We start from the raw sequence: 24,752 nt of genomic DNA, 5'->3' as shown, positions 1-24,752 counted from the left end.
TTTCGCTTCCCCATGGTGTTTATTAGGGAAACTGGCATTCGAACCTCCAGGTACTCAGGAGCTCTGATCCTCGCGTCCTTTCATGACGCCATCTTGGATCCCCCGACTCTGGCCAAGTCACTTAACCTTCCATTGCCCCTGGCATAGGCGCCCGGTATAAGAGGCTTGGGGAGGCTAAGCCTCCCCTGCTGCAGCAAGATGGATCAGCTGTGGAGTCCTGCTGCTCTGGGGGGTTTAAATTGTTGATTTACCTCCATCCTCACAGCAGGAGCTGCAGTGAAAGCCCATCTCTAGCCTTGTGTAACCAGTTGTAGAAATTGGTTTATGGTTTAATTTGTTTACCTTACTGCTGGGAGAGCAGGGGGGGTTGGCTGGAGGTGTCCTGGGTTGCCAGGGAGATATTTAACGAGGATGACTTCCTGACCTGCACATGAGCAGTTCATACCAAAGAGACTTGCACTGACACCTGAGGACAGATAGCAGCAGAATCGGATACTGGGCCAGCATGATCAGAAAAAGTCACCAGACAACAAAGGTAGAAAAGATAATTTTATTTTCATTATAGTGTTTGGAATATGTCCACTTTGAGAATCAGGTGCTCAACATTAAAAGTTTAAAGTTATTTACTTATTTATGGCATTTCATCCCACATTAAACATGAATTAGGGTGTTTTGTGGCTCTACATGAGAATTGTGATGATATGATCCCTTGTTTCTTATTGTTGACGGTCTGCATTTTCCGTATGGGTGGTATATTGGTGTATTAGGTTCTGCCCAGTGTAATATTTATGGTATAGTAAGGTTCTGAGTGTGTTTTTGCACAAAGTTGTGCATAGTGTTTTGCAGTTGAGCGATTGTGGTTAGAATATGCATTGAGCAACCACTTTATTCTTTGACATATGATACATATCTAATATCTAAATTTAATAAAAGGTATTAATTGTGACTTATTTATTTATTTTTTTTTCTGTGTGCAATTATGGATTTAAGCCCCACCCCTGGCCCCACCCCTAACCCCACTCCCTTTAGCCTCCCCAAACAGTTGGGCCACCGACCGCCTATGGCCCCTGGTACAAAATAAGTACCTGAATATATGTAACCTGCTTTGAATGTAGTTGCAAAAACCTCAGAAAGGCGGTATATATCAAGTCCCATTTCCCTTTCCCTATTTGAGATTCTAGATGGAATGTTAATGTTGCTATTCCACTAGCAACATTCCATGTAGAAGCCTGCCCTTGCAGATCAGCAACAGCAGCCGCGCAGGCTTCTGTTTCTGTGAGTCTGACGTCCTGCGTGGCCGCACTGCTGATCTGCAAGGGCAGGCTTCTACATGGACTGTTGATAGTGAAGGAGTAGCCTAGTGGTTAGTGCAGTGGACTTTGATCCCAGTGTATATGTGCTCCAGGGCACTGAGTTTGATTCCCCCACTGCAGCTCCTTGTGACTCTGGGCAAGCCACTTAACCCTCCATTGCCCCTGGTACAAAATAAGTACCTGAATATATGTAAACCGCTTTGAATGTAGTTGCAAAAACCTCAGAAAGGCGGTATATCAAGTCCCATTTCCCCTTCTGTGTAACAGCATAAAACCAGCACAGTCTGACCCTACAACTCACCTGCTAAAAAGAGCTATGGCGAGAAGGGAGTGAGGAAATGCCTCGGGGGGCAGTCGTGTGACCTGATTCGTTTGGTTAAAAGCAGGTTGCAACATCTCCACTTCCTTAGAACCCGGCTGCCTACAGTTTGGCCTTTCGGTTGCGGGATGTGATGTGAGAGGAGCACATGATTGGAGTCAGGTGCTGAGCCCAGACAATGCAGGAAGCGAGCGGCTGGTCCCGGACGCTGCTGCACCAAAATGAACACACGGTCCACCTGCTGGCGCTTAGGTGCTGCTGCTGCTTGTTTTATAGGTAAGTGACCTTCCGGGGTTTTTTTTTAATTAACTTAATGATAAAACTTCACTGCTGGTACAAAATCTTCTGTCCTCCATAAGGGAAAATATCAGGAAAGAAAAGGTAGGGGAGATGAGTATTTCTGCGTTTGACCCCCTATATGGAGGGGTCGAGGGAGAGTAAATGTCATCGTACTTAAGTTAGTACCTTTGTAAAGCTCTGAGGCATTGTGACAGGAGTGGTCATGCTTTACGGGTTAACGAATTGGCCTGGCTGAAAATTTTGTTTGTTCAGCTTTGAATTCAAAGGTGTTGGTTTGATTCACCTAAGGTCGATCAGAGAAGTGAGAGGCCGTTTGGGGGCTTCCAGGACTGTTCTACTGCAGACTTTCTGGAAAGTGAAGATAGGAGATCCGAGAAACGTCGCTTTTGCACAAAAAAAAAAGTGTTTAGTGTGGCCAAAAACACAATAGTGGTGCTTTATCTGCGGTGGCAGTACTATAAAGTGAGCGATTAGTAGTTTGAGTCAATGATTTCCATTATCTGGAGAGAAATTTTGGGGGGTTTTTTTGGTCATACAATGCGAATTAAAGTTTTTTTTGTTTTTTTAATTAAATGTTTGAGTCACTTCCTTTGAAAAGGGGAACTATTAAGCACCGGGTATGATGTTGTTAAGACATTTTTTACTTTCTGAAGCCCTCTCTTAAAGTGGCAGTACCTGCACCAAAATAATTGATACAGGAGTTATAAGATAGTCAGAATCGGCTGCTGTTGGGCTATGATACCTTGATTTTTTTACAACTACCCAACTCACCTGGCCCATCCTTACAGCAACAGTATGAGGTGAAGGTGGGTGTGGGGACATATATACCAGGTCTCCTTTCATCATGTGTCCTAAATGGGTGACTGGGTGTGGCTGTTTTGCAGTGATAGACACTCGTCCACAGAGAGTCAAATCCAGGGATTCTGGCCAGAAGGAAATGGTAACCCTTTGAATCAGGGACCCAATTTAATTAAGTTCACGTAAAGCCATTCCCTATCTCCAAACCTCATTCCTTCCAGACTTGCTCTCATGATGTCTCTACCATGGGTCCCTGGAGCATTTGTCCATCATCCTTCCCTCCTGTGTCCAGTAGGTTTGACCTATGCAGGGTCCCACATTTCAAACCAGAAGACTAAAGCTGGCCAGAGGAGGAGACAGAGAAAAGGGAGGAGTGGCCTAGTGGTTAGAGTGGTGGACTTTGGTCCTGGGGAACTGGGTTCTATTCCCACTGCAGGCACAGGCAGCTCCTTGTGACTCTGGGCAAGTCACTTAACCCTCCATTGCCCCAGGTACAAATAAGTACCTGTATATAATATGTAAGCTGCATTGAGCCTGCCATGAGTGGGAAAGCGTGGGGTACAAATGTAATAAAAATAAATAAAAATAAGTAAGTGTGCTCTCCTCCTGGTAGTTGTGGAGAGAGGGGTGATGAAAGGAGGGAGCATACAGTTGCTCTTGGACTGGGGGAAGACCTAGAGAACAAAACAATGTCCCTCCCTCCTGAAAAAAATGGGTCCCTACCTGTCTGGAGAAAAAAAAAAAAGAAATGTATATGGTCCATCAAGCCCAGTATCCTGTCTCTGACAGCGGCCAATCCAGGCTTCAAGAACTTGGCAAAACCCATTTAAAAAATTTTTAATTTTTAATAATGTTCAATGGACTTTCTCTCAGGAATCTGTCCAAACCCCCTTTAAACTCCGTAAGGCCAGCTGCTGTCACTACGTTTTCTGGCAACGAGTTCCAGATTCCAACTACATGCTGAGTAAAGAAAAACTTTCTCCTGTTTAAGTACATAAGTACATAAGTAGTGCCATACTGGGAAAGACCAAAGGTCCATCTAGCCCAGCATCCTGTCACCGACAGTGGCCAATCCAGGTCAAGGGCACCTGGCACGCTCCCCAAACGTAAAAACATTCCAGACAAGTTATACCTAAATCTACTATATTCTAGCTTCATCTTTGTGTCCTCTGGTTCTATTATTGTTTGAAAGTGTAAACAAACGCTTCACATCTGTCCACTCTACTCCACTCATTATCTTGTAGACTTCTATCATATCACCCCTCAGCCACCTTTTCTCCAAGCTGAAGAGCCCTAACCTTCTTAGTCTTTCCTCATAGGGAAGTAATTCCATCCCTTTTATCATTTTCGTTACCCTTCTCTGCACCTTCTCCAATTACTTTATCTTTTTTGAGATCCACAAGTTAGATTTTTTTCCCCTGCATCTTGGTTAAAAAAAAAAACGTAATCTTGCAGAGGCACTGAAATCAGGGGGCCTTTTACTAAGGTGCGCTAGCGTTTTTAGCATGCATTAAAATAGGCATGTGCTAAACGCTAGAGATGGAATACATGGGCATCTCTATTATTTAGCGTGTTCCTATTTTTAGCAAGCGCTAAAAATGCTAGCACACCTCAGTAAAAGACGCCTTCAATGTTTTAGAGGGTAATTTTCGAAGCCATTTCTGTGGATGTTCCTGGAGCAGGGTTTGTATTTAGAGGCATACTTTTAAAAACTCAAGTGCAGGTATAAATATGTTTGTCCATAGTTTTCCAAAGGTAACTTTCAAAGCAAAAGCATTTTCATACTTTTTGTTATGCTTCCTTTGCCAGACTTTCAAAGCAAACATTTGTGTGTGTACTTTTAGCTGTTGTGGACAGTTTAATTACCCCTTAAGGGGGGGGGGGGGGGTAATTTTTGTAGAGCATTTGCGAATGTAAATTGTGTTTTACCTCTGGAAAACGTCTTTTATAAAAGTGTGTAGCTGAGTTATGTGCTGACAAGACTGTATAAGTACACACAATCACCATGCATAGGTGCCTCCAGGGGTGTAGTTGGACAGAGCTATGAAGTACACGTGCATTTTTTAAATAAATTTTTTTATAAATGTATGCTTTTATGCACAAACGTTATAGCTCCAGAGCAGGTGTGAATATGTGCACCATTAGGGAGCCTATTTCATAAAGACACAAAGGTATCTGTTGCCTTAAAAAAAAAAGTACTTAAAAATTTTTTTTACATAGGTGCCCAACCTGAAAAATGATTGATTACCTTTTTATTTGATTATGTTGAAGAAAGTAATCATGCCTCTGAAATCAGGCTTTCAACCCTGCCAGACATATGGCGGAAATATTTAGCAAAATGACCCAACCCCTCTCCCCAATGTCTAAGTACAAACTTTGTGGTGGTCCTTATATTGACACACAACATGATGCTTCTAAGCAGTGCTTTTTTTTTTCTAGGGAAAGGTTGCTGGTATTGGTACAAAGCCAACCTTAAGGGGTGGGGTGACATGTGGCTCCACCTTCCACAGTAGCCACACGCCCTGCTACCAGCTGCAGAGCATATAAAAAGGTAGAATTGCAAATATTACACCAGTCCCTAGAATACTAACACACACATTTTTATTGGGAAAATAACAAGCAGGATTCTCTACTCAAATTACACGTTTGCCAAAGACCTCACCTTGGCCACATATGTGCAGGACATGGATAGAGCTTCACCAGATACAAAATCAACGATCACAAATTAGAAATAGAAGTTTGCAGGGAAAATTGAACTAGGAGCCCCAAGAAACCAGACTCTAGTGCAACATTGGAAAAACAAATGGAGCTCTCTCTCCCTGTATCCAGCTTTTCCTGGCACACACGAGCACTGCCTTAATGCTGCTGCCATTATGGAGATGTGGCTCAATGAGTCCTATTGCTGTAATAGAATTGTATTGGTCAGATATCTGTACAGGAAAGGTCAGGCAATCAGAAGAGTGGGGGAGGGCATGGAACTGAAATGACTGCCTTGTACAAATATAAAGTCACCTTCAATATATTCAATCATTATCTTTTAGACAAGTTTCACAGAAAGTTTCAGATCCTCTTATCATCATATGAGGTGGCATATGATGAAGTTAAGAGGAAATAGGCTTAGGAGAAATCTAAGAAAGTATTCATTTACGGAAAGGATGGTAGACGCGTGGAATGGCTTCCCAGTGGAGGTTGTGGAGATGAGGACTGTGTCAGAGTTTAAGAAAGCATGGGACAGGCATGTGGGTTCCCTTAGGAAAAGGAGGAGTTAAGGGTTATGGAGGATGGACAGACTGGATGGGCCATTTGGCCTTTATCTGCCGTCATATTTCTGTTTCTAAATCCAAGTTTTGCCTAATATAATACCTTTTTGAGTAAAAAGTAAAAGTACCACAACTACAATGAATGCAACTATAAATGTTTTTACCCAACAACTTTATTGCTCTACAATTCTATCCACTTTGCTTTTAGTAAAACTAAATTTTTGAAAATGATTGTCAATTATGTGAGAGCACTTGAGGGTCATTCATCCAGTACAGCTACACTAACATGCTAGATTGATTTAAACACACAGCCTAATCTACAAATGAATGCAGTGTAAATCAACTAGCGCATGTTAAAACATTGTGAGTGAATTCAAAAAGAAATCCAAAAATTGGGAAAATGAGCCAGAAGGTTTTGCTTGTACACATCCCTATAAACAGATACAGCACATATGCTGAGGTGATGAAATTACCCTTCAAATAGGAATTTAAAATAGAACCTTTAAAGGAGCATGGCCGCCTTTATTATCCCTTATGAACTGTCAGGTTCAGATTAAGCTTCTTGGCTTATAGTCTCTGCACAGATTTAGCTAATTGCAGTAAAGTACCTAGCAGACACCTCAGAAGTGGGTCCTCTGTGTTCACAGAAAGAAAATCATGGATTCCCTGCTCTAAGGTGTAAACCCAACTTGTAATATTAGGTAATGGAGGCTGGGCCAGAAGACTTCCCTCTCCAAATTGGAGGGAACTATAAAAGGGTCTTGTATTTGGAAGCCTCTGTCATCCTTCCACAAGGCGCCCAGTATGTAGGAGCTGCCATCTGGGATGCTGCATCTGATGTGATCTATTTAGCCACTTCAGTCAAAGATAGCTGTTCATCCACAAGCCAGTTAAGCTTAACCCAGCAACCAGATGAAACAAAGGGTGAAGGAGAACACAGATCAAGGGAGACCTGTGAGGAAAGAAATAAAAAAAACAGAGGAACTGGTGGTAGCAGGGGAAGAGGTAACTGTCTGCCTGTGTGTTGGGAAGGAAGAAAAGTGGTTTACTTTTACCATGAGTACTGTGTTCAATTCTGGTCGCCGCATCTCAAGAAAGATATAGTAGAATTTGGAAAAGGTGCAGCGAAGGGCGACTAAAATGATAGCGGGGATGGGACGACTTCCCTATGAAGAAAGACTAAGGAGGCTAGGGCTTTTCAGCTTGGAGAAGAGACGGCTGAGGGGAGACATGATAGAGGTAATTAAAATATTGAGTGGAGTGGAACAGGTGGATGTGAAGCATCTGTTCATGCTTTCCTAAAATACCAGGACCAGGGGGCATGTGATGAAACTACAGTGTAGTAAATTTAAAACAAATTGGAGAAAATCTTTCTTCACCCAACGCATAATTAAACTCTGGAATTCATTGCCAGAGAACGTGGTGAAGGCGGTTAGCTTAGCAGAGTTTAAAAAGGGGTTAGACGGTTTCCTAAAAGACAAGTCCATAAACCACTACTAAATGGACTTGGGAAAAATCTACAATTCCAGGAATAACATGTATAGAATATTTGTACGTTTGGGAAGCTTGCCAGGTACCTTGGCCTGGATTGGCCGCTGTCGTGGACAGGATGCTGGGCTCGATGGACCCTTGGTCTTTTCCCAGTGTGGCATTACATATATACTTATGTACTTTTGATTTTACAGTGCTAACCTTATTTCTGATGCAGTAAGATTATAGCATGGAAAAATCTGCAGTAAAACCATTGCCCTAAAGGGTAGCACAAATTGCATGCAAATCCAACTAATCAGGAATTGCTTCTCATGTTAAAAAAAGAATTGGGCTAAAATATGGCACAGGTTTTTTTCCCCTCTTTTAGGACAGAATCTATGCTGAAGTAAAGATCCTACATGGGAGCAGCAGGGTATCTGAAGGGAGATGCAGCATTTCACTTCAGAGGACTCATGGCCCAAGTATGTCTTGTAGCCACCTCGCCTCTGAGGTTGTTTGGTCCCAGACATCCAGCACAGGGAGGCCCTTGGCCAGAGAGCCTTCATGCTGCAGAACTGTCTTTGGCATAATACATGATCTGAACATAAGAGTAGCCATACTGGGTCAGACCAATGGTCCATCTAGCCCAGTATCCTGCTTCCAACAGTGGCCAATCCAGGTCTCAAGTACCTGGCAGAAACACAGTTAGTAGCAATTTTCCATGCTACCAATCCTGGTGGCTTCCCCCATGTCCATCTGAATAAAGAGGCATCCAGTGACATCCTGCTCCTTGCTCCTCTCTTGCCACCATCTTTGAATATAGTAGCATTTGATCCCTAGCGAATCATTGGGAACCAGTAAGAGACGGTCTCCATTCATTGTGCTCTCAGGCTCCACATAATAAAACCATTGCATGTGGTGGTGTGGATTAAAATTATAAATGGCATTCAAGTTCTTAAAACAGAATTTGTCTGTTGATTTTCGAGTTATTGACAACTCAAAGCTACTGAAGGTAACTTGGTTCTTTGTAACCTCCAGGGCTCTTATTCAGTTCCCTCTTAGAACATCTTGAGTGAATGATTCTCTAGAATTCCTCCTCTCTTTGCTCACTGACTCTTATTGAAATGTGGAAGGGATAAATTCCTTAACCAGCAAGGACAACAGCAGATCGCAAAAGAAATGAACAAAAGTGGTTGTATATAAGAAGCGTTATTGCATCAAACAGGATGCAGTGCCTGATGTGACCATGTTTTGCCAGGACAAGGCTGCATCAGGGGCAAGAACTGTCAACCAGACATAACAGTAAAAATGTCAGACAAGAAATAATTAAAAACAAACAAACATGAATGTCAGTTGTGCAAACTATAAATAAAACAAAAATCAAAAGCTGTTACATCAGTTACTATGTGCAACTAACTTAGCAAAAAACACTATTCCAAATGAGACAAAATGTATACAAATAATTCTTACAATGCCAGTGTGGGCAGTAAGTGCTCAGCAATGTCGCTTTCATAAGGGTCAGACAGCAGCCAAAATTTCTAATTCCCGATATTCTTGTTACGCTCTGCTACACTTCTCCAGGATGGGTTGGTTTCTGTTTCCTAACCTAGCAGCCATCATCCGGGGTGGATCATGGACAGCAGCCATCTTGGCTAGCTCAGGAGGGGGCAGCCATCTTGGAGTAACAAGGTCAGGAAGGAAGCCCATATTTGGATGTAGGCACCTCTGCTGATGGGGGCAGCCATCTTGGAACAGCTGCTCATGGTTGAGCCTAATTCCTGCTCTATTCCAGTCCTTCCATGCTTCGGCTTCTATTTGCTTAGAAGTTGTGATCTTCATCTGTTCCAGTGGTTTCCTGTGTTCCTGACCTTGGATTGTTTACTGACCACGCTTTGTGTTGCTGCCTGCCCAGACTTTCGGATTGCTCTCTGTTTTGCTGCTTCACTGACTCTTTGCTCCTGGACTGTGTCTGCCTGCCTGCCAGCCTGGTCAGCGGTTGTGCAACCCCCGCCGGTTCCAGAAGTCCTGGTGGCCGCCTGCACCTGGGGGCTCAACTCTCAGGGAACGGTGGTCGCTCCCCAGGTGAAGCTAGGGGTTGTCTGGCTGCCTGATCGAGTGTGGTGCCACTTCATCTTCGCCGTGCTCAGTCGGGGCACAAGGGCTCACATTCACCAGGTCATAACAATTCTCATAGTGATCAAGAACAAAACCAGTGATGATTAAGTGCACCTAAAAGATCAAACAGACTGGCGGGGGGGGGGGGGGGGGGGGGGGGCGCAATCTGCCATATAAGAGAAAAATTCCCTTTTATGGCAGATTGTCCTCACCTGGTGAATCTCAGGATGCACTGTGTGGAGCAGGGTAAGGGCATCCGGAAGCAGGAGTGAATGGGCATCAGTCCTGCCTCATTTAAAGTACTGGTCCTAGAGAAGCCTGGGGGGGGGCTCGGGGTGGATACCCCCTAGACACCAAGACCTTTTCTTTTTAGGTTCAGTCAGAAAGTGGGTGCCACTAGACACCAGCGATGATTTTTTTTTTTGGGGTGGGGGGGTGTCAGGGCAAGTGGGTGGAAACTAGAGACCGGGGGGGGGGGGTCATGATAGGAGGAGTCTGGTCATGTCAGGGTGGTGCCACTAGACACCAGGGATCTTTTTTTTTAGGGGTCAGGACAGGAGAGGAGGCTGAAGCAAAATGCCACGACATGCTTGCCTGCAGCTTTTTTTTTTTTTTTTTTTAAACATCACCCTTCTTGCCAGTGCTTGAGCCAGTCACCATTCAGGCCCTGACAGGAAAGGTGACATTTAGCAATCTGCTGTGAATTACTGCCACAATTTTAACGTGGCAGTAATTTGCATACTTTTTTTTTTTTTTTAATAGCATGCCATGGTATCTTTTTAGCACAAATTTCATGGTAGAGTGGGGGTTCTACAACAAGGCTTTCTGCATGACCCCGCAGTATGGGCAGTGGCTTGCCATGACCTTTTTGGTATGTGATGTCTGGCATCTGCCCTGTTCATTCCCCTGACCCCTCCCTCCCACTCAAAGTCCTGGCACCGCATTCTTCCCTTCTGGATTCTGCTGTAGGCATCTATGTTCCTTGCATATGCAGACTTCTTGACTCTCTCTCTTGTGCAACCTTAACCCCAGTTCTTCTCAGGTTGCTGCATCCTGTGTATTTCTATCCCTTTAGTGTTGAGGCTAAGACAGCATTCAATACATTTCCATTTCTCTTGATGTATGCCTTATTCAGAGCCCCACTCCCATTAACACCGGAGCTTGCTCAGGCAGTTATCAGCTGGCCTGCAGGAAGGCAAGAGTCCAACTTCTGTCTGGAATGAGCCTCTTCTCCCAACACTGTTTTGGTTCTTCAGGGCTTAACTCTCACAAGTTTCGAGACTGTAGGCTGTAGATCTTTTCAAACTTCTCTCCAAAACTCTGCCATATATGACCTCTGGGACCTTCTCCCTCTTCTGCATTCTCCTTTCAGGGAATCCAACTAGAAAATTCCTGGGCACAACTTTATCTATGCTGATACCAGAGCTTGTAGTACCCCTGAATTATTGGCACAACAAAATTATCACTTCTAGTCAGGTCAGTAAGTGGCATCTGGGTCACACACACAACTTGAACATCCCATATGATAGAGCTCCCTCTGCAGCATACATAATGCCCAGTTACAGGGGCCACCCACAGTTGAATCACGACCACTGAAAGCCCTGTTTTCAGTTGATGATTCCGAAGGTTGTATGTTAATATTAGTAATTGATGAGTCAAGAGCATCATCCTTGCACAGTGGAGTTCTGGTGCTCTAGTCTCATGAGGCACTTCTGTGTTTTCAGGATGAGCAGTTTCTCTGTTATCAATGCTAGATCTGTCTTTCAATGGTCTGGATCTTGTATGACAAAGGTTTGGTGATATCAATGATGAAAACAGGGACCATGGTAGCTCTTATTAGGTAGAGTGAGGGGCAGCAGCAAATATGTCCAAAATGCCTCTTCTGCTGTCCAGTGCAAGAACTCCCTGAACACTGAAAGCAGCAGAAGTAAAAACAGAGAAACACAGGGACTTGAAACCCATGTGCACACTGTGACCATCCCACCCCTTCATACACAGGATGTCTCCGTTAGAGGGGTGAGACCAGCAGATCCTGAGCATGCACATAGCAACGAGCACAATGGAGCCCTGAAGTCTTTTTCTTTGGCTGCAGACCTAAGAGGTTAGTGGCAGCAGCAGCAGTGCAGAAAAGAGAGCTGAGGGGAGATGCCAGACTGAAGGGGATGGGGAACAGAGGGAGAAGTGAGTGGGAGATGCTGAATAGAGAAAGAGAAGAGGTTCTAGACACTGGGTGGGTAGAAGGAGAGATGCTGGACAAGTAGGAAGTGAGGAGGTGATGCTTGCATGGATGGAGAGGAAGGGGTGATGCTGGACATAGCTAAAAGGGAAGGGAAGCTATTGATAAATACAGTAAAGAAAAGTATCTTAAGGGTTGGATGGAGAGAAGGAAGGGTAAAATCTGAGTGGATAGAGCCAGAAAAATGTGAGAGGGAGGTTCTGGGAGCCAAATGTAGGCTCTTAGGTAGAATTCAGAAATCCCAGGCTCTCCAGGGTAACTTTCAGAAATGCTGCCCATTCCCCATGCAGCATAGCTTCGCAGTCTCACTGCGTGGTTGAGACGCTGGTTCAAAAAAGAGGGTTGTTTGTTAGGAGCTGGACAGCATGCTGGGGCTAACTTTTTTTTCAAAAAGGAGAGAGCAGCTTTTAAACTAAAATGGGGGGAAGAGGGGGAAAGCTGACAGTCACCCAGGAGCACATATTTCGGTGTGGAGTTTCCTCAAAGGATACTATATTGAAACAGGACATTTAGGGAATCCTAATAGAGAGGTTTCAATAATGGTGAAAGAAAGCCAGGAGTGTTTAATGGGAGAACAGAGTAAAGGATGCAAATTACCCCTGTCAACTTCAAAGCCGCTTGTAGATGCAACAAAAAAACATAAAATGAAGTGTCTATATACAAATGCTAGAAGCCTAAAAAATAAGGTGGGAGGTATTTCTGTTTAACAAACATGTTCCTGGGGTGCTGGGAGGGAAACAGATCTTGGTTAAACATTGCTTTAGTGCAGGTCGGTTGGTGATTGCTCGATCATGGAAGCAACCTGGGTGTCCTTCAGTGAGTAAGTGGAAGGCTCTTCTTGAGTACATTGCTGAGAGAGAGCGACTGTGGGCTAAAGAGAAGAACACTTTGGCTAAATGGAAACAGGTATGGGCAGTTATGGGTATTTCTTAGGTTGTTTTTGATATGAGGACTGGTAGGGTATAAAGGTGGGGAGGTCCCTAGGAGGAAGGGGGGGTAGGGATTAGGGAATTTTATTTTGGTTGAGGTTTTGGTTGATGATTTTGTTATAAAATATTAAAATGTAACTGGGAATGGCTTTGTATTAATAAGGTGTTCTGTGACAGCAGAGACCCTCGGAGAACTGACTTTGTCTACTGAAAATGATTAGCTGTGTTTATGTTATGATGTATATGTGATAAAGTCTTTCAATAAAGCTCCTGGTTAAAAATTAAAAAAAAAAATAAGATGGGAGAGTTGGCATATATAGCACTAAATGAAAAGGTAGATATAATAAGCATATCAGAGACCTGGTGGAAGAAGGACAATCAATGGGATACTGTGTTATCAGGGTATAAATTATATCGCAATGATAGCAGATCAAATCAGAGGGGGGGGGGTGCTTTATATGTTAAAATGGAATTGAGTCGAACAAAATAAATATTCTACATGAAACAGCTGTGTGGAATCCTTTGTGCATAGAAATTCCATGTGTGAAGGGAAAGAGTACATTGGTAAGGCTGTACTACCATCCACTAGGACAGAATGAACAAATGTTTTCAGAAATTAGGGAAGCTAGCAAATTGGGCAACATTATAATAATGGGTGATTTCAATTACACCAATATTGACTGGATAAATGCTGTATCAGGGAGCACTAGGGAGGTAAAATTCTTAGATGTAATGAATGACTGCTTCTTGGAGCAACTAGTCCAAGAACCAACAAGGGGAGCTATTTTATATCTAGTCCTTAGTGGAATACAGGGCATGGTACAAGAGGTAACGATGCTGGGTGCGCTTGGAAACAGTGATCATAACATGGTAAATTTGAGCTGATATCTGGCGTGAAGTCACTAAAGAAATCTTTTGTAGCAGCATTTAATTTTCGAAAAGGTGACTATGACAAAATTGGGAAAATGGTTAAAAAGAAGCTAAAAGAGTCAGCTGTAAAGGTTAGGACTTTAAATTGGGCATAGATGTTGTTTAAAAATACCATCATGGAAGCCCAGACCAGATGTATTCCACGTATTAGTAAAGGTGGGAAGAGGAGCAAACGACAGCCAGCGTGGTTAAAAGGTGAAGTAAAAAAGGCTATTAGAGCCAAAAGAGCATCCTTTAAAGAATGGAAAAAGGATCTGAATGAATAAAATAAGAAGCAACATAAGCAGTGTCGAGCTAGATGCAAAGCACTGATAAAGAAGGCTAAAAGAGAATATGAAGAATAACTTGCCATGGAGACAAAAGCTCACAGTAGCACCATTTTTTCAGGTACATCAAATCAGAAGGCCTGTCAGGGAATCATGGGACCGTTAGATCATGAAGGAGCAAAAGGGGCACTCGGGGAGGACAAGGCCTTAGCATAGAGATTGATTGATTGGATTCTTTGTTTCGGTCTTTATGGAAGAAGATGGAAGAGATCCACGTGTACCAGAAATGGTTTTCAAGGGTGATGATGTGGAGGAACTGCAAGAAACCTGGAAGACATACTGAGCCAAATTGACAAGTTAAAGTGATGGAATGGATGGCATACAACCCAGGTACAGAAAGAACTTAAACATGAAATTGCTGATCTGTTAGTGATCTGTAACCTGCCATTCAAATCATCCATAGTACCTGAAGATTGGAAAGTGGCCAATGTAACGCTGATTTCTAAAATGGGTTCCATGAGTGATCCGGGAAATTACAGACCAGTAAGCCTGACTTCAGTGCCAGGGGAAAATAGTGGTAACTATTATTATAAATAATAAAATGAAGACATAGACAAACGTGGTTTAATGGGCCAGTGTCGTCATGGGTTCAGCCAAGGGAAATCTTGCCTCACCAATTTGCTTCATTTTTTTGAAGGTGTAAATGAGCATGTGGATAAAGATGAGCTCGTGTATTGTATCTGGATTTTCAGAAAGCTTTTGACAAGAGTTCCTCATGAGACTTCTGAGAAAATTAAAAAAAGTCATGGGATAGGAGGCAATGTTCTAGTGTGGATTAGGAATTGGTTATTGGACAGAAAACAGAGGGTAGGGTTAAATGGCCATTTTTCTCAATGGAGGAGGGTGAATAGTGGAGGACTTCAGGGGTCTGTACTGGAACCGATGCTATTTAACATACTATTGATCTGGAAAATGGAATGACGAGTGATGCGGATTGTGAAAAATTGCTGGAAGAGACCTTAGGAAACTGGAAGACTGGGTATCCAAATTGCAGATGAAATTTTAATGTGGACAAATGCAAAGTGATGCACATTGAAAAGAATAATCCAAATCATAGTTACCTGATACTAGGGTCCACCTTAGGAGTCGGCACTCAAGCAAAAGATCTAGGTGAAATTGTAGACAATACTCTGAAATCTTCTGCCTAGTTTGTGGTGGAAAGGGATGCAAAATAAGATCAAGAATATTATAATGCCTCTGTATTGCTCCATGGTGCAACCTTACCTTGAGTATTGTGTTCAATTCTGGTTGCTGTATCTCAAAAAAAAGATATAGCGAAATTAGAAAAGGTTCAAAGAAGAGCGACCAAAATGATAAAGGGGCCTCCCATATGAGGAAAGGCTAAAGAGAGCTCTTAGCTTGGAAAAAAAAGATGGCTGGGGGGGGGATATGATTGAGGTCTATAAAATTCTGAGTGGGGTAGAACGGGTAAAGTGAATCCAAAATTTTTTTCTTCCCCCCCCCCCCCCCCCACACACTTTCAAAAAGTACAAAGACTAGGGGACACTCAATGAAATTACATGGAAATAATTATAAAACAAATAGGATGAAATATTTTTTCACTCAAAAAAAAAAATAGTTACGCTCTGAACTCGCTGCTGGAGGATGTGGTAACAACAGTTAGCGTATCTGGGTTAAAAAAGGTTTAGACAAGTTCCTGGAGGAAAAGTCCATAGTCATTGAAATGGACACGGGGGAACCACTGCTTGCCCCAGGATTGGTACTGTAGCATAAATGTTGCTACTAATTGAGTTTTTGCAAGATACTTGTGACCTGCATTGGCCACTGTTGGAAACAGGATACTGGGCTAGATGGACCATTGGTCTGACCTAGTATGATTATTCTTATGTTCTTATGAAAGGAAAAGATTAATATTGGGGGCAGATGTATGAGACGAAGTGAACAAGATAAGAGAGAGAAGGAATGGCAAATGGACAAGAGCATAGGTGCCAGGCCAGTTCAGCTGGGTCTTAAAGCCTCGGCTCAGAGCAATGGTGTCAGGGTCAGTGTTAAACATGCGGGGACCCAGGGCAGAATATTAAGAGGGGATGCCAGCATGTTTAATACTTACCCTTCTGTATCTCCTTCAGGCTTAGGCAGGCTTGGGGCCTCCTGTTCACGCTCATCAAATATCTGCCCTGAATGGTGTAAATTCCACCTAAGCAGTTTCTGCAAAGCCAAAGGGACCAGAAATGTTGCTGTTATAGTTTATTCTCTATATTCTCAAGTGGATCTCCCTGCTCTGGGGGTCCCTTTTCAATATTTTGGTCTAAGTACATAAGTGTTGCCATACCGGGACAGACCGAAGGTCCATCAAGCCCAGCATCCTGTTTCCAAGAGTGGCCAATCCAGGTTACAAGTACCTGGCAAGATCCCAAAACAGTACAATACATGTTATGCTGCTTATTCTAGAAATAAGCAGTGGATTTTTCCCAAGTCCATCTTAATGGTTTATGGATTTTTTTTTTCTTTTAGGAAACTATCCAAACCTTTTTAAAACCCTGTTAAGCTAACTGCTTTTACTACATTCTCTGGCAACTAATTCCAGACTTTAATTTACATGTTGAGTGAAGAAATATTTTCTCTGATTTTTGTTTTAAATGTACTACTTTGTAGCTTTATTGCATGCCCCCTAGTCCTAGTATTTTTTGGAAAGAGTAAACCAGGTCCCTTAATTTGTCTTTCCAGAAACTGGGAATTGCTAGGTAATGTGTGTGGTTAATTTACAGGCCTTTCTAGATGTGCTGCATGTCTGCAAGGAAATTTGGTACTGTTGTATCTGTGTTTTGATTACTGCTATGCAAAGCTATAGCTCAGAAGGAAGGTTGATGTTCCTTGAAGTGTGAAGCATGCTCTCATACCCTGTGGCAGGGATTGTACAGGCACATCCCACCATGTTTGCTATGGGGAATCTTCCCAGGTAGGGAGAGGCCAGCAGAGAGCATGTTTAAAATGTAACCCTATTGTGGATTTTTCAGGTCTGGCTGTTGCCCAAATGACCACCAGTGAGATCTCTTCCACTATCACGTTAACACTCACAACTGCATCTATAGATGTGAATTGCAGCGCAGTGAACAAGTCTTTGTGTGAAGCTTGTCTTCCAGGAACGTTTTCTGATAATGGTAAGTTACTGGATAAGGTTGTTTTTGTAAGAAGGGGACTGGGGGGGGGGTGCAGGTTATTTCTCATTCTTTTGAAGTAACATGGTATCTTGGCTCTTCTGCTTCTGTTCAGTTAGCTTTAGTACTAACCAAACCCTGGGTGTCATAAACAGATCGGTTTCAATTACTATACTTGATAACTTATCCAGAAACTATACTACTAATCAAAATAAATAAATAAAAAATTAAAAAAATGTGCTTATCAAAATGATTAAATAATGTGCTCAGTTTTTTTGGTGTGTTAAGAGTACCTCGAAGAGTTGAGAAGCATATACACACAGTTTTCACATCATCGCACATCCTACCACCAGCCAGATATTATTATAATAGAAAAATTATCAGGTGTTTAAAGTCACTTAGCTTGGATGCGAGCGTGAACAGAACTGTAGATCTTCTCAAAGTCTGAAAACAGCGCCCCAGTCATTTCTCAGTTCATGGACGCTGGTCTAAAACAGAGGCTGCTGTAACACCTTTTCTTCTCAATTTGTGTCAAGTGAATTTCCAAATTCCCTGTTCCCAACATGAGCCATGTTTCTCCAGTAAGCTGGCGTCATCAGGGGAACTTAATCTACAAAAAAAATGCATTTAAAATCCTCGTAACTGAGCTAAATCTATAAAAGTTCTTAGCAAAATGCTAAACTTGTGCTTTCAAAAAATCATATAACAAATTGCTATCTTAAACTCACTCTTCAGCAAAGACAGGCCAGGATTCCATCCAACCCGGTAAGAAACCAACAAAAGAACGCCCACACATGCGCAGTATTTATGAAGGGGAACAGCTGATATGCAAGCGCGGGAAAAACAAGTTCAAATTAAAGCTTGCCATTCAATTTCCCTATTCAGGCCACTAGGGGCCACTGTCTGCCAGCGATAAATAAACTCCGGTTCTTTTCTAGGGAGAATACGAGATGCATTACCCTCTAATGGCAGATGGATTTGTAAAAGAACTACAAATTTCAAATCCTTGATGTCATGTTGAGTTTGCTGCCAATGGTCTACAAGTGGTGCCTCTTGCTTATTAATTCTCAAGTTACTCAAATGTTCTCCAATTCTCTGTTTAATCTTTCTAGTGGTATGCCCTATATACAGTGCATTTTGTCTAGCAAAAAAGGTGCCGGTACTCAAATACCAGGCCACCCTTCAGGGGTGGAGTGATCATTGAGGGACTCCCCCCACAATAGCCAGGACCCCTGCAACCAGTCATAGAATCTATGACAAGGCAGAATTTGTATGTAGAACCTGAGCTCTTTCATTAAAATACGAGAACCACGGGTCAAGTTTAGCAGCCAGTGGAAAAGGTGCCGGTACTCAGTTCCCCCAAGTACCCCCTCAAAAAAAGTCCTGCCTATATACCACATGGTACACGGGCATACTATGCCATAAACAACTTGAGAAGAGTTGCAGTTTGTAGATCCTTTGTGAAAATAAGGCTTCCCAGTAGTACCAGGATTAATGACCATATCAGTTTGCCACACATGCTGGCAATATACACATCTCCCACAACTAGTATGTCCATTCATGTCAGATGTTTCATCAGCTTGTGAGGGATTGTTGACAGTAGATAAAATTTCCCCTAAATTTTGATCTCAGTTAGCCTTAGTAACAGCACTTCCCAGCACACCACTCACTAGAATTTGGACGTGTGCTCAGAGAATAGGGCCAGCTCACCCTACGGACCAGGTGAGGCACTGGCTCAGGGTGCCAAAATCCCCGGCCGGTCTACCTTCAAACCCCTAGAAGCATAGATGCCGGACTATGATTTTTGGCACCCTTTATCGTTGGTGCCCTGAGCCATTGCCTCTCCTAGTCCAGCAAGAGGGAGAGGAACCAGATCACAGGCTTTAATTTTTTGTGTGTCCTTCATTTCATCAATATCGGGGGATGAAAAACTAGGAAAGAAATAACTAGCTCTGGCCTTTGCCACTTGGGCTGCTGGGAGTGCTGGTCACGTACCTTTCTGAGGCCCCTGGGGAAAAGGATGAATCAAGGATCACGCATTCTCATCATTGATAGCCAGTCAAAGAGGAACTTTCAGATTGGCCCTTTATTTTAAGTCGTTTTTTTCTTTTTTTCTCTAAGTTAGATTTCATGATAGGTGCTGGATTGACAGCACTGGAAAAAGAAATCCTCTATTTTATCCACAGAACAGCTACAGCACGGGCAGCAGAAGTATCCTCCCTGTCTCCACCCACGGAGTGGAGGAGTAGCCTAGTGGTTAGCAGTGGTGTAGCTACGTGGGGCCACGGGGGCCTGGGCCCCTGTAGATTTGGCCCTGGACCCCCCCTGACGAGGACCCTCTCAATCCCCCCCCAACCCGCTGTCGCCTACCTTTGCTGGTGGGGGACCCCAACCCCCGCCAGCCAAGACCCTCTTCTTCCGGCGCAAAGAGGACCTCGGCTGGTGGGGGTTGGGGTCCCCCGCCAGCAAAGATAGGCGACGGCGGGAGAGAGGGGCATCGGCAGCAGGGGTCAAATTTGGTGGTGGCGCCGGGAGGGGGGGGGGCTAAAATGTGCCCCCTCACCTCGGGCTCTGGACCCCTCTCCCGCCGAAGTCTGGCTACTCCCTGTCAGCAGCGGACTTTGATCCTGGGGAACTGGGTTCAATTCCCACTGCAGCTCCTTGTGACTGTGGGAAGTCACTTAACCCTCCATTGCCCCAGGTACAAAATAAGTACCTGTATATATGTAAACCGCTTTGAATGTAGTTGCAAAATACCACAGAAAGGCGGTATATCAAGTCCCATTTCCCTTTCCCACCATCTGTGTACTTCACACCTACCCTGCTTCTAGGAGCTGAGAAGCTTTTTCGTTTCAGTACCACTTTTCAACCTTTTGCTGTTACTGCTAGCAAGGCTGGCAGCTGATGGTAGGTTTTTAGTGATCTGTATGCTGGTTTACTGGGGGGTGAGCTGTGGCCTCAGTTCATTACCCCCAGAGCTTTCAAATAGTCATGACTTTTAGTTGTTATCCTGAGTCAGGGCCAGCAGAAGGGTTGTGATGCTATGAACCAACTTTTGGTTTTGTGCCTCTGTTTTGGGGCAATATGAACCACGTATATATCTGGCCTCATACCATGAGTGGCCCTACACCAGAAGGTACCTGAACATTTTAATCTTGCATTTGGGATGATCCTGGTCTCTCTATCACTTTCTCTTGTTGATTTTCTCCTGGAGTCCCTCCCCCCCCCCCACCCCAAGATTTCATTTCCATTTTCTGTTTTACTCTCCCTGTCTTCTTTTCTTTCTCCACTTCCTCTAGCTCAACACTAATCCTTCTGTTTTATAATTTTACTCCATTTCTTTCATCTGCCTTTTTATCTACCTATTGTTAGATGATGTTGTTCCTCCTGCTTCAATTTTACTATGTTTCACCTTTTCATCTACCTGCCAGCTTTCCATTTCCTACTCTTACTTCCCGTCCCCCCCAATTTTCGCTCCTTTCCTGTCACTCATCCTCTCTCCACCTCAAGTTCCTTTGTCTTACCTCTGCCCCAACCCCATTTCCATCCTCTCACCTCTTTCAAAGGCCAGTCTTTTCCATTGCCATTCTGTCCCTTTCAACTGCCTCACAACCCTTCCAAGTCCTTTAAACTGTCTCCCCTCTCATTTTTATGTACTTAGCCCTATTCAAACTCTCACCCAACCATGTAGTCCTCATTGCCCTCACTAATCTGTACAGTTTTTGTCCCCACGCTTCCATCCTACCCAAATCCTGAGTCTTCATTTACATTCTCAATACTCAGCCAATCTTAGTCTGTCCTCCTTCTGGTCTCCCACCCAGTCTTAGAGTCCACTTAAGTCTCTGCTGTCTCGCATCCCTATGTCCCCAGGTCTGCCCTCCTGCTTCTTTACCCCCTTTCCTAGGCTTCCATTGCTCCTACCTTTCCCACCATACCCATTTCTTTCCTACCCTACTATCTTCCCCTACTTCTTCTTCTTCTCTTCCTCCCCCCCCCCACCCCCCCCAGCCCCAGAGTCAGCATTAGCCTCCAATCTTCAGTTCCCTGCTCTAGCTCCTACCTGCCCCGGGCTCTCCAGCATCAGCCCCAAACCCTTGATTGCAACTCCCACCTGCCCCAGCAGTGTCATTGTAGACACAGCCAGGGGCATGTTCTTTCCTCCCACCACTGTCCTGCTTCTCTTCCTTGGGCTGCCCAGCAGGTTTGAAACATGGAGCAAGGCACTAGAGAAACAGGAAGTGCGTCACCTTGCATATCAAACCTGCCACTCAGTTTATGGAAGAGTAGGAAGGAAGAAAAGCATCACAGCAGTGAGGAGTGAAGGAACATGCTCCCACCACTGTGAAGGGGCAGGCCTTCGACATACCTTGACATTGAGCACTGTGATCCACTGGCTCATCCCTTAAGAAGGTCCTGTCCTGTGCCAAATTTTGTCCTGGTGTCCTAAAGCTCACACTGTCTGGTTCTAGGCTTCAATATCAATGCATTAAACCTTAAAATCTCTTTGAAATGGTTTCCGAGGTAGGAGCATTCTGTGGGGGAAGGAAGGAGAAATTTAGAGCTGGTATATGTTTTACACCATACAAATAATAATAGAATGTAAATGAAAGGCTTTTTCTCATTTTGCTTGTGCAGGGGAAGAATGCTTAGCTCATCTGGCTGTGCTATTGTTAAAATACGTATTTCCTGATGGTTACTAAATCTTAATAAATTAAAATTAAATGAGGAAGCACTGATGACTGTAGGGAGCAATAGCAACATCAGGACCCAGTTTGTGCCTCCACCCCCCCCCCCCCCCCCCCCCCGTCCTGGTCTCCTGCATGGGTTTATAGTATAATAGGAAAGAAGCTTGTGCAAGGGGTGGGGCCAGAACCTACATCTGTGCTGGTTTATAGACCCCACACAATCTGTTACAGGCTGGCATAGAAGTTAGGAAGGGGGTAGGGTTGCAGATATTTTTGATGGGGAGTAGCCCTGTTCATAACCCCATCCAATGATTTAGTGAAACTCATTTGGGTTCTTGAAGCAAAGTTTGGGGAAATAGTGTTTGAGTAGCAGAATGAGAATTAGAGAAGCCTAACCAACTGATGCTTTTTATGACCTTATGCAAATCATTTTACCCTTTATTTTTTTTTACTTTGCAAGCCCTCTTGGGCAGGTAAATAACTACAGTATCTGAATTGCAACTTGCCTTGATCTCTGAATTTCTTTTTAATATTTATTGAAATAGTTTCATCAAAATTAAAGGTTATGTTGTGAAGCCCTTGGAGAGATGGCAGGTGGCTGCTTTCATTTCAGGGATTCCTGCTAGCAAAAAGGTGTTAAGGGACATAAGTACATAAGTAATGCCATACTGGGAAAAGACCAAGGGTCCATCGAGCCCAGCATCCTGTCCACGACAGCGGCCAATCCAGGCCAAGGGCACATGGCAAGCTTCCCAAACGTACAAACATTCTATACATGTTGTTCCTGGAATTGTGGGTTTTCCCAAGTCCATTTAGTAGCGGTTTATGGACTTGTCCTTTAGGAAACCATCCAACCCCTTTTTAAACTCTGCTAAGCTAACCGCCTTCACCACTTTCTCCGGCAACGAATTCCAGAGTTTAATTATACGTTGGGTGAAGAAACATTTTCTCCGATTTGGTTTAAATTTACTACACTGTAGTTTCATCGCATGCCCCCCCTAGTCCTAGTATTTTTGGAAAGCGTGAACAGAAGCTTCACATCCACCTGTTCCACTCCACTCATTATTTTATATACCTCTATCATGTCTCCCCTCAGCCGTCTCTTCTTCAAGCTGAATAGCCCTAGCCTCCTTAATCTTTCTTCATAGGGAAGTCGTCCCAACCCCGCTATCATTTTAGTCGCCCTTCGCTGCACCTTTTCCAATTCTACTATATCTTTCTTGAGATGCGGTGACCAGAATTGAACACAATACTCAAGGTGCGGTCGCACCATGGAGCGATACAACGGCATTAAAACATCCTCACACCTGTTTTCCATACCTTTCCTAATAATACCCAACATTCTATTCGCTTTCCTAGCTGCAGCAGCACACATCTCCTTCAGCCCTTAGCCAGCAAGATAACTGGTAGTTCCTGGGTCTCCTTTCCATTCTTCACTCCTCTTATCTTCTTCCCTTTCTTTACTACATACATCTATTATCAATCTTTCTCTTTTTTGTTGTGTTTTTTTCCATTTCTCTCTTCACTCACTGCTAGATTTTTACCCTTCAGTCTCCCTTTCTCGCGCCATCCAGTTCTTTTCACCTTTCACCTATGTACCAGCTTTCCATCTCTCACTCTTAACTCTATCCCCAGTACTCCATTGCCCTTTCGTCTTTCTTTATTTTTTATTTTTGTTACATTTGTACCCCGCGCTTTCCCACTCATGGCAGACTCAATGCGGCTCACATATTGTATACAGGTACTTATTTGTACCTGGGGCAATGGAGGGTTAAGTGACTTGCCCAGAGTCACAAGGAGCTGCCTGTGCCTGAAGTGGGAATCAAACTCAGTTCCTCAGTTCCCCAGGACCAAAGTCCACCACCCTAACCACTAGGCCATGCCATTCTTCTTTTTCAACCTTCTATCCACTCCTTAATTCCTCATTTCCATCCTCTTTGCTCACCATTTCTAAGCCCTCTTATATCTTTGACTCTCATCCCATCACTCGGTCCCTCCTGGCATCTAGCCCCATTCCCTCTCTGCTTAGCATCATTTTCTCATTCTCTAATCTCTTCCACAGTCTTGTCTCTGCCCTGCCTCTCAACCCCTTCCTAGCTCCTCCAGATCCATCTCTCCATCTGAGTTTGAATGAGAGCCTTTGCTTACTTTTCTCTACTCATCTTTTTTTGACACACACAACCTCATCATTCCTCCCTACAAACTCTTCTTTCTCACTTACCCCTTTCCTCCACTCTTCCCCTTTCTCAGTCCCTCCATTTTGACTCTTGCCCTTCCTCTGGGACTGGGCATGGCCCTGTGATTGTCTGTCTTCCAGATTCTCTTCCTTAATACATGTTCCCATAGTGGCAGTAGGATAGATGTTTAACCCAATATTATCTCGTCCTGCTGCAGACTTGGTCTCACAAACAGGGCTACAAGATTTGAGGGTTCTATCAGGAGAATGGCTACGCATGAGCAGGAAATGATGTTGGATTAAACATCTCTCCTGCTGCCAGTATGGGAGATGCAGTAATGATGATGACGACAGAACTGCACCTTATCCAGTGCATTTTTCTAGCAAAAGAGGTGCCAGTACTCAAAAGCTAGGCCACCCTTCAGGGGTGGGGTGATCACTGAGGGACCCACCCCACAATAGCTAGGCCTCATGCAACCAGTCACAGAATCTATGACAAGGCAGAATTGGTGTGTAGAGTCTGAGCTTTTTAATTAAAACTCGGGGTCCATGGGTCAATTAGCAGACAATGGAAAAGGTGCCGGTACTCAGTACCCCCTCAAAAAAAGCCCTGACCTTATCAGATCAGGCAGGAAATTTGGAATACAACTAACATACAACAGTATTCTAACATAAAAGAAATCCATTTGTAATAGGACAGCTCGACAAAACTTCTATACTAAAGAGGACAAACCAATTACATATATCACTCGTACATATCACATCAGATAATACTA

General features: G+C 43.7%; 1 protein-coding gene across 1 annotated transcript in view; it reads left to right on the top strand.

The window, feature by feature from the left end:
- The first annotated feature begins 1,710 nt into the window (after nucleotides 1-1,710).
- Nucleotides 1,711-24,752, top strand: part of LOC115461357 (latent-transforming growth factor beta-binding protein 2) — a 67,847-nt gene continuing 44,805 nt past the window's right edge. Inside the window, exons 1-2 of the mRNA XM_030191107.1 lie at nucleotides 1,711-1,908; nucleotides 16,975-17,118. Coding sequence (XP_030046967.1) covers nucleotides 1,854-1,908; nucleotides 16,975-17,118 — 199 coding nt within the window. The 5' untranslated portion in view covers nucleotides 1,711-1,853. The remainder of the gene's footprint in view (nucleotides 1,909-16,974; nucleotides 17,119-24,752) is intronic.

Source organism: Microcaecilia unicolor, chromosome 2 (genome assembly GCF_901765095.1).
Source record: "Microcaecilia unicolor chromosome 2, aMicUni1.1, whole genome shotgun sequence".
In the NCBI taxonomy this organism is placed as follows: domain Eukaryota; kingdom Metazoa; phylum Chordata; class Amphibia; order Gymnophiona; family Siphonopidae; genus Microcaecilia; species Microcaecilia unicolor.
Note: the sequence above shows the minus strand (reverse complement) of the source record. Positions and strands in the feature narration are given on the sequence as shown.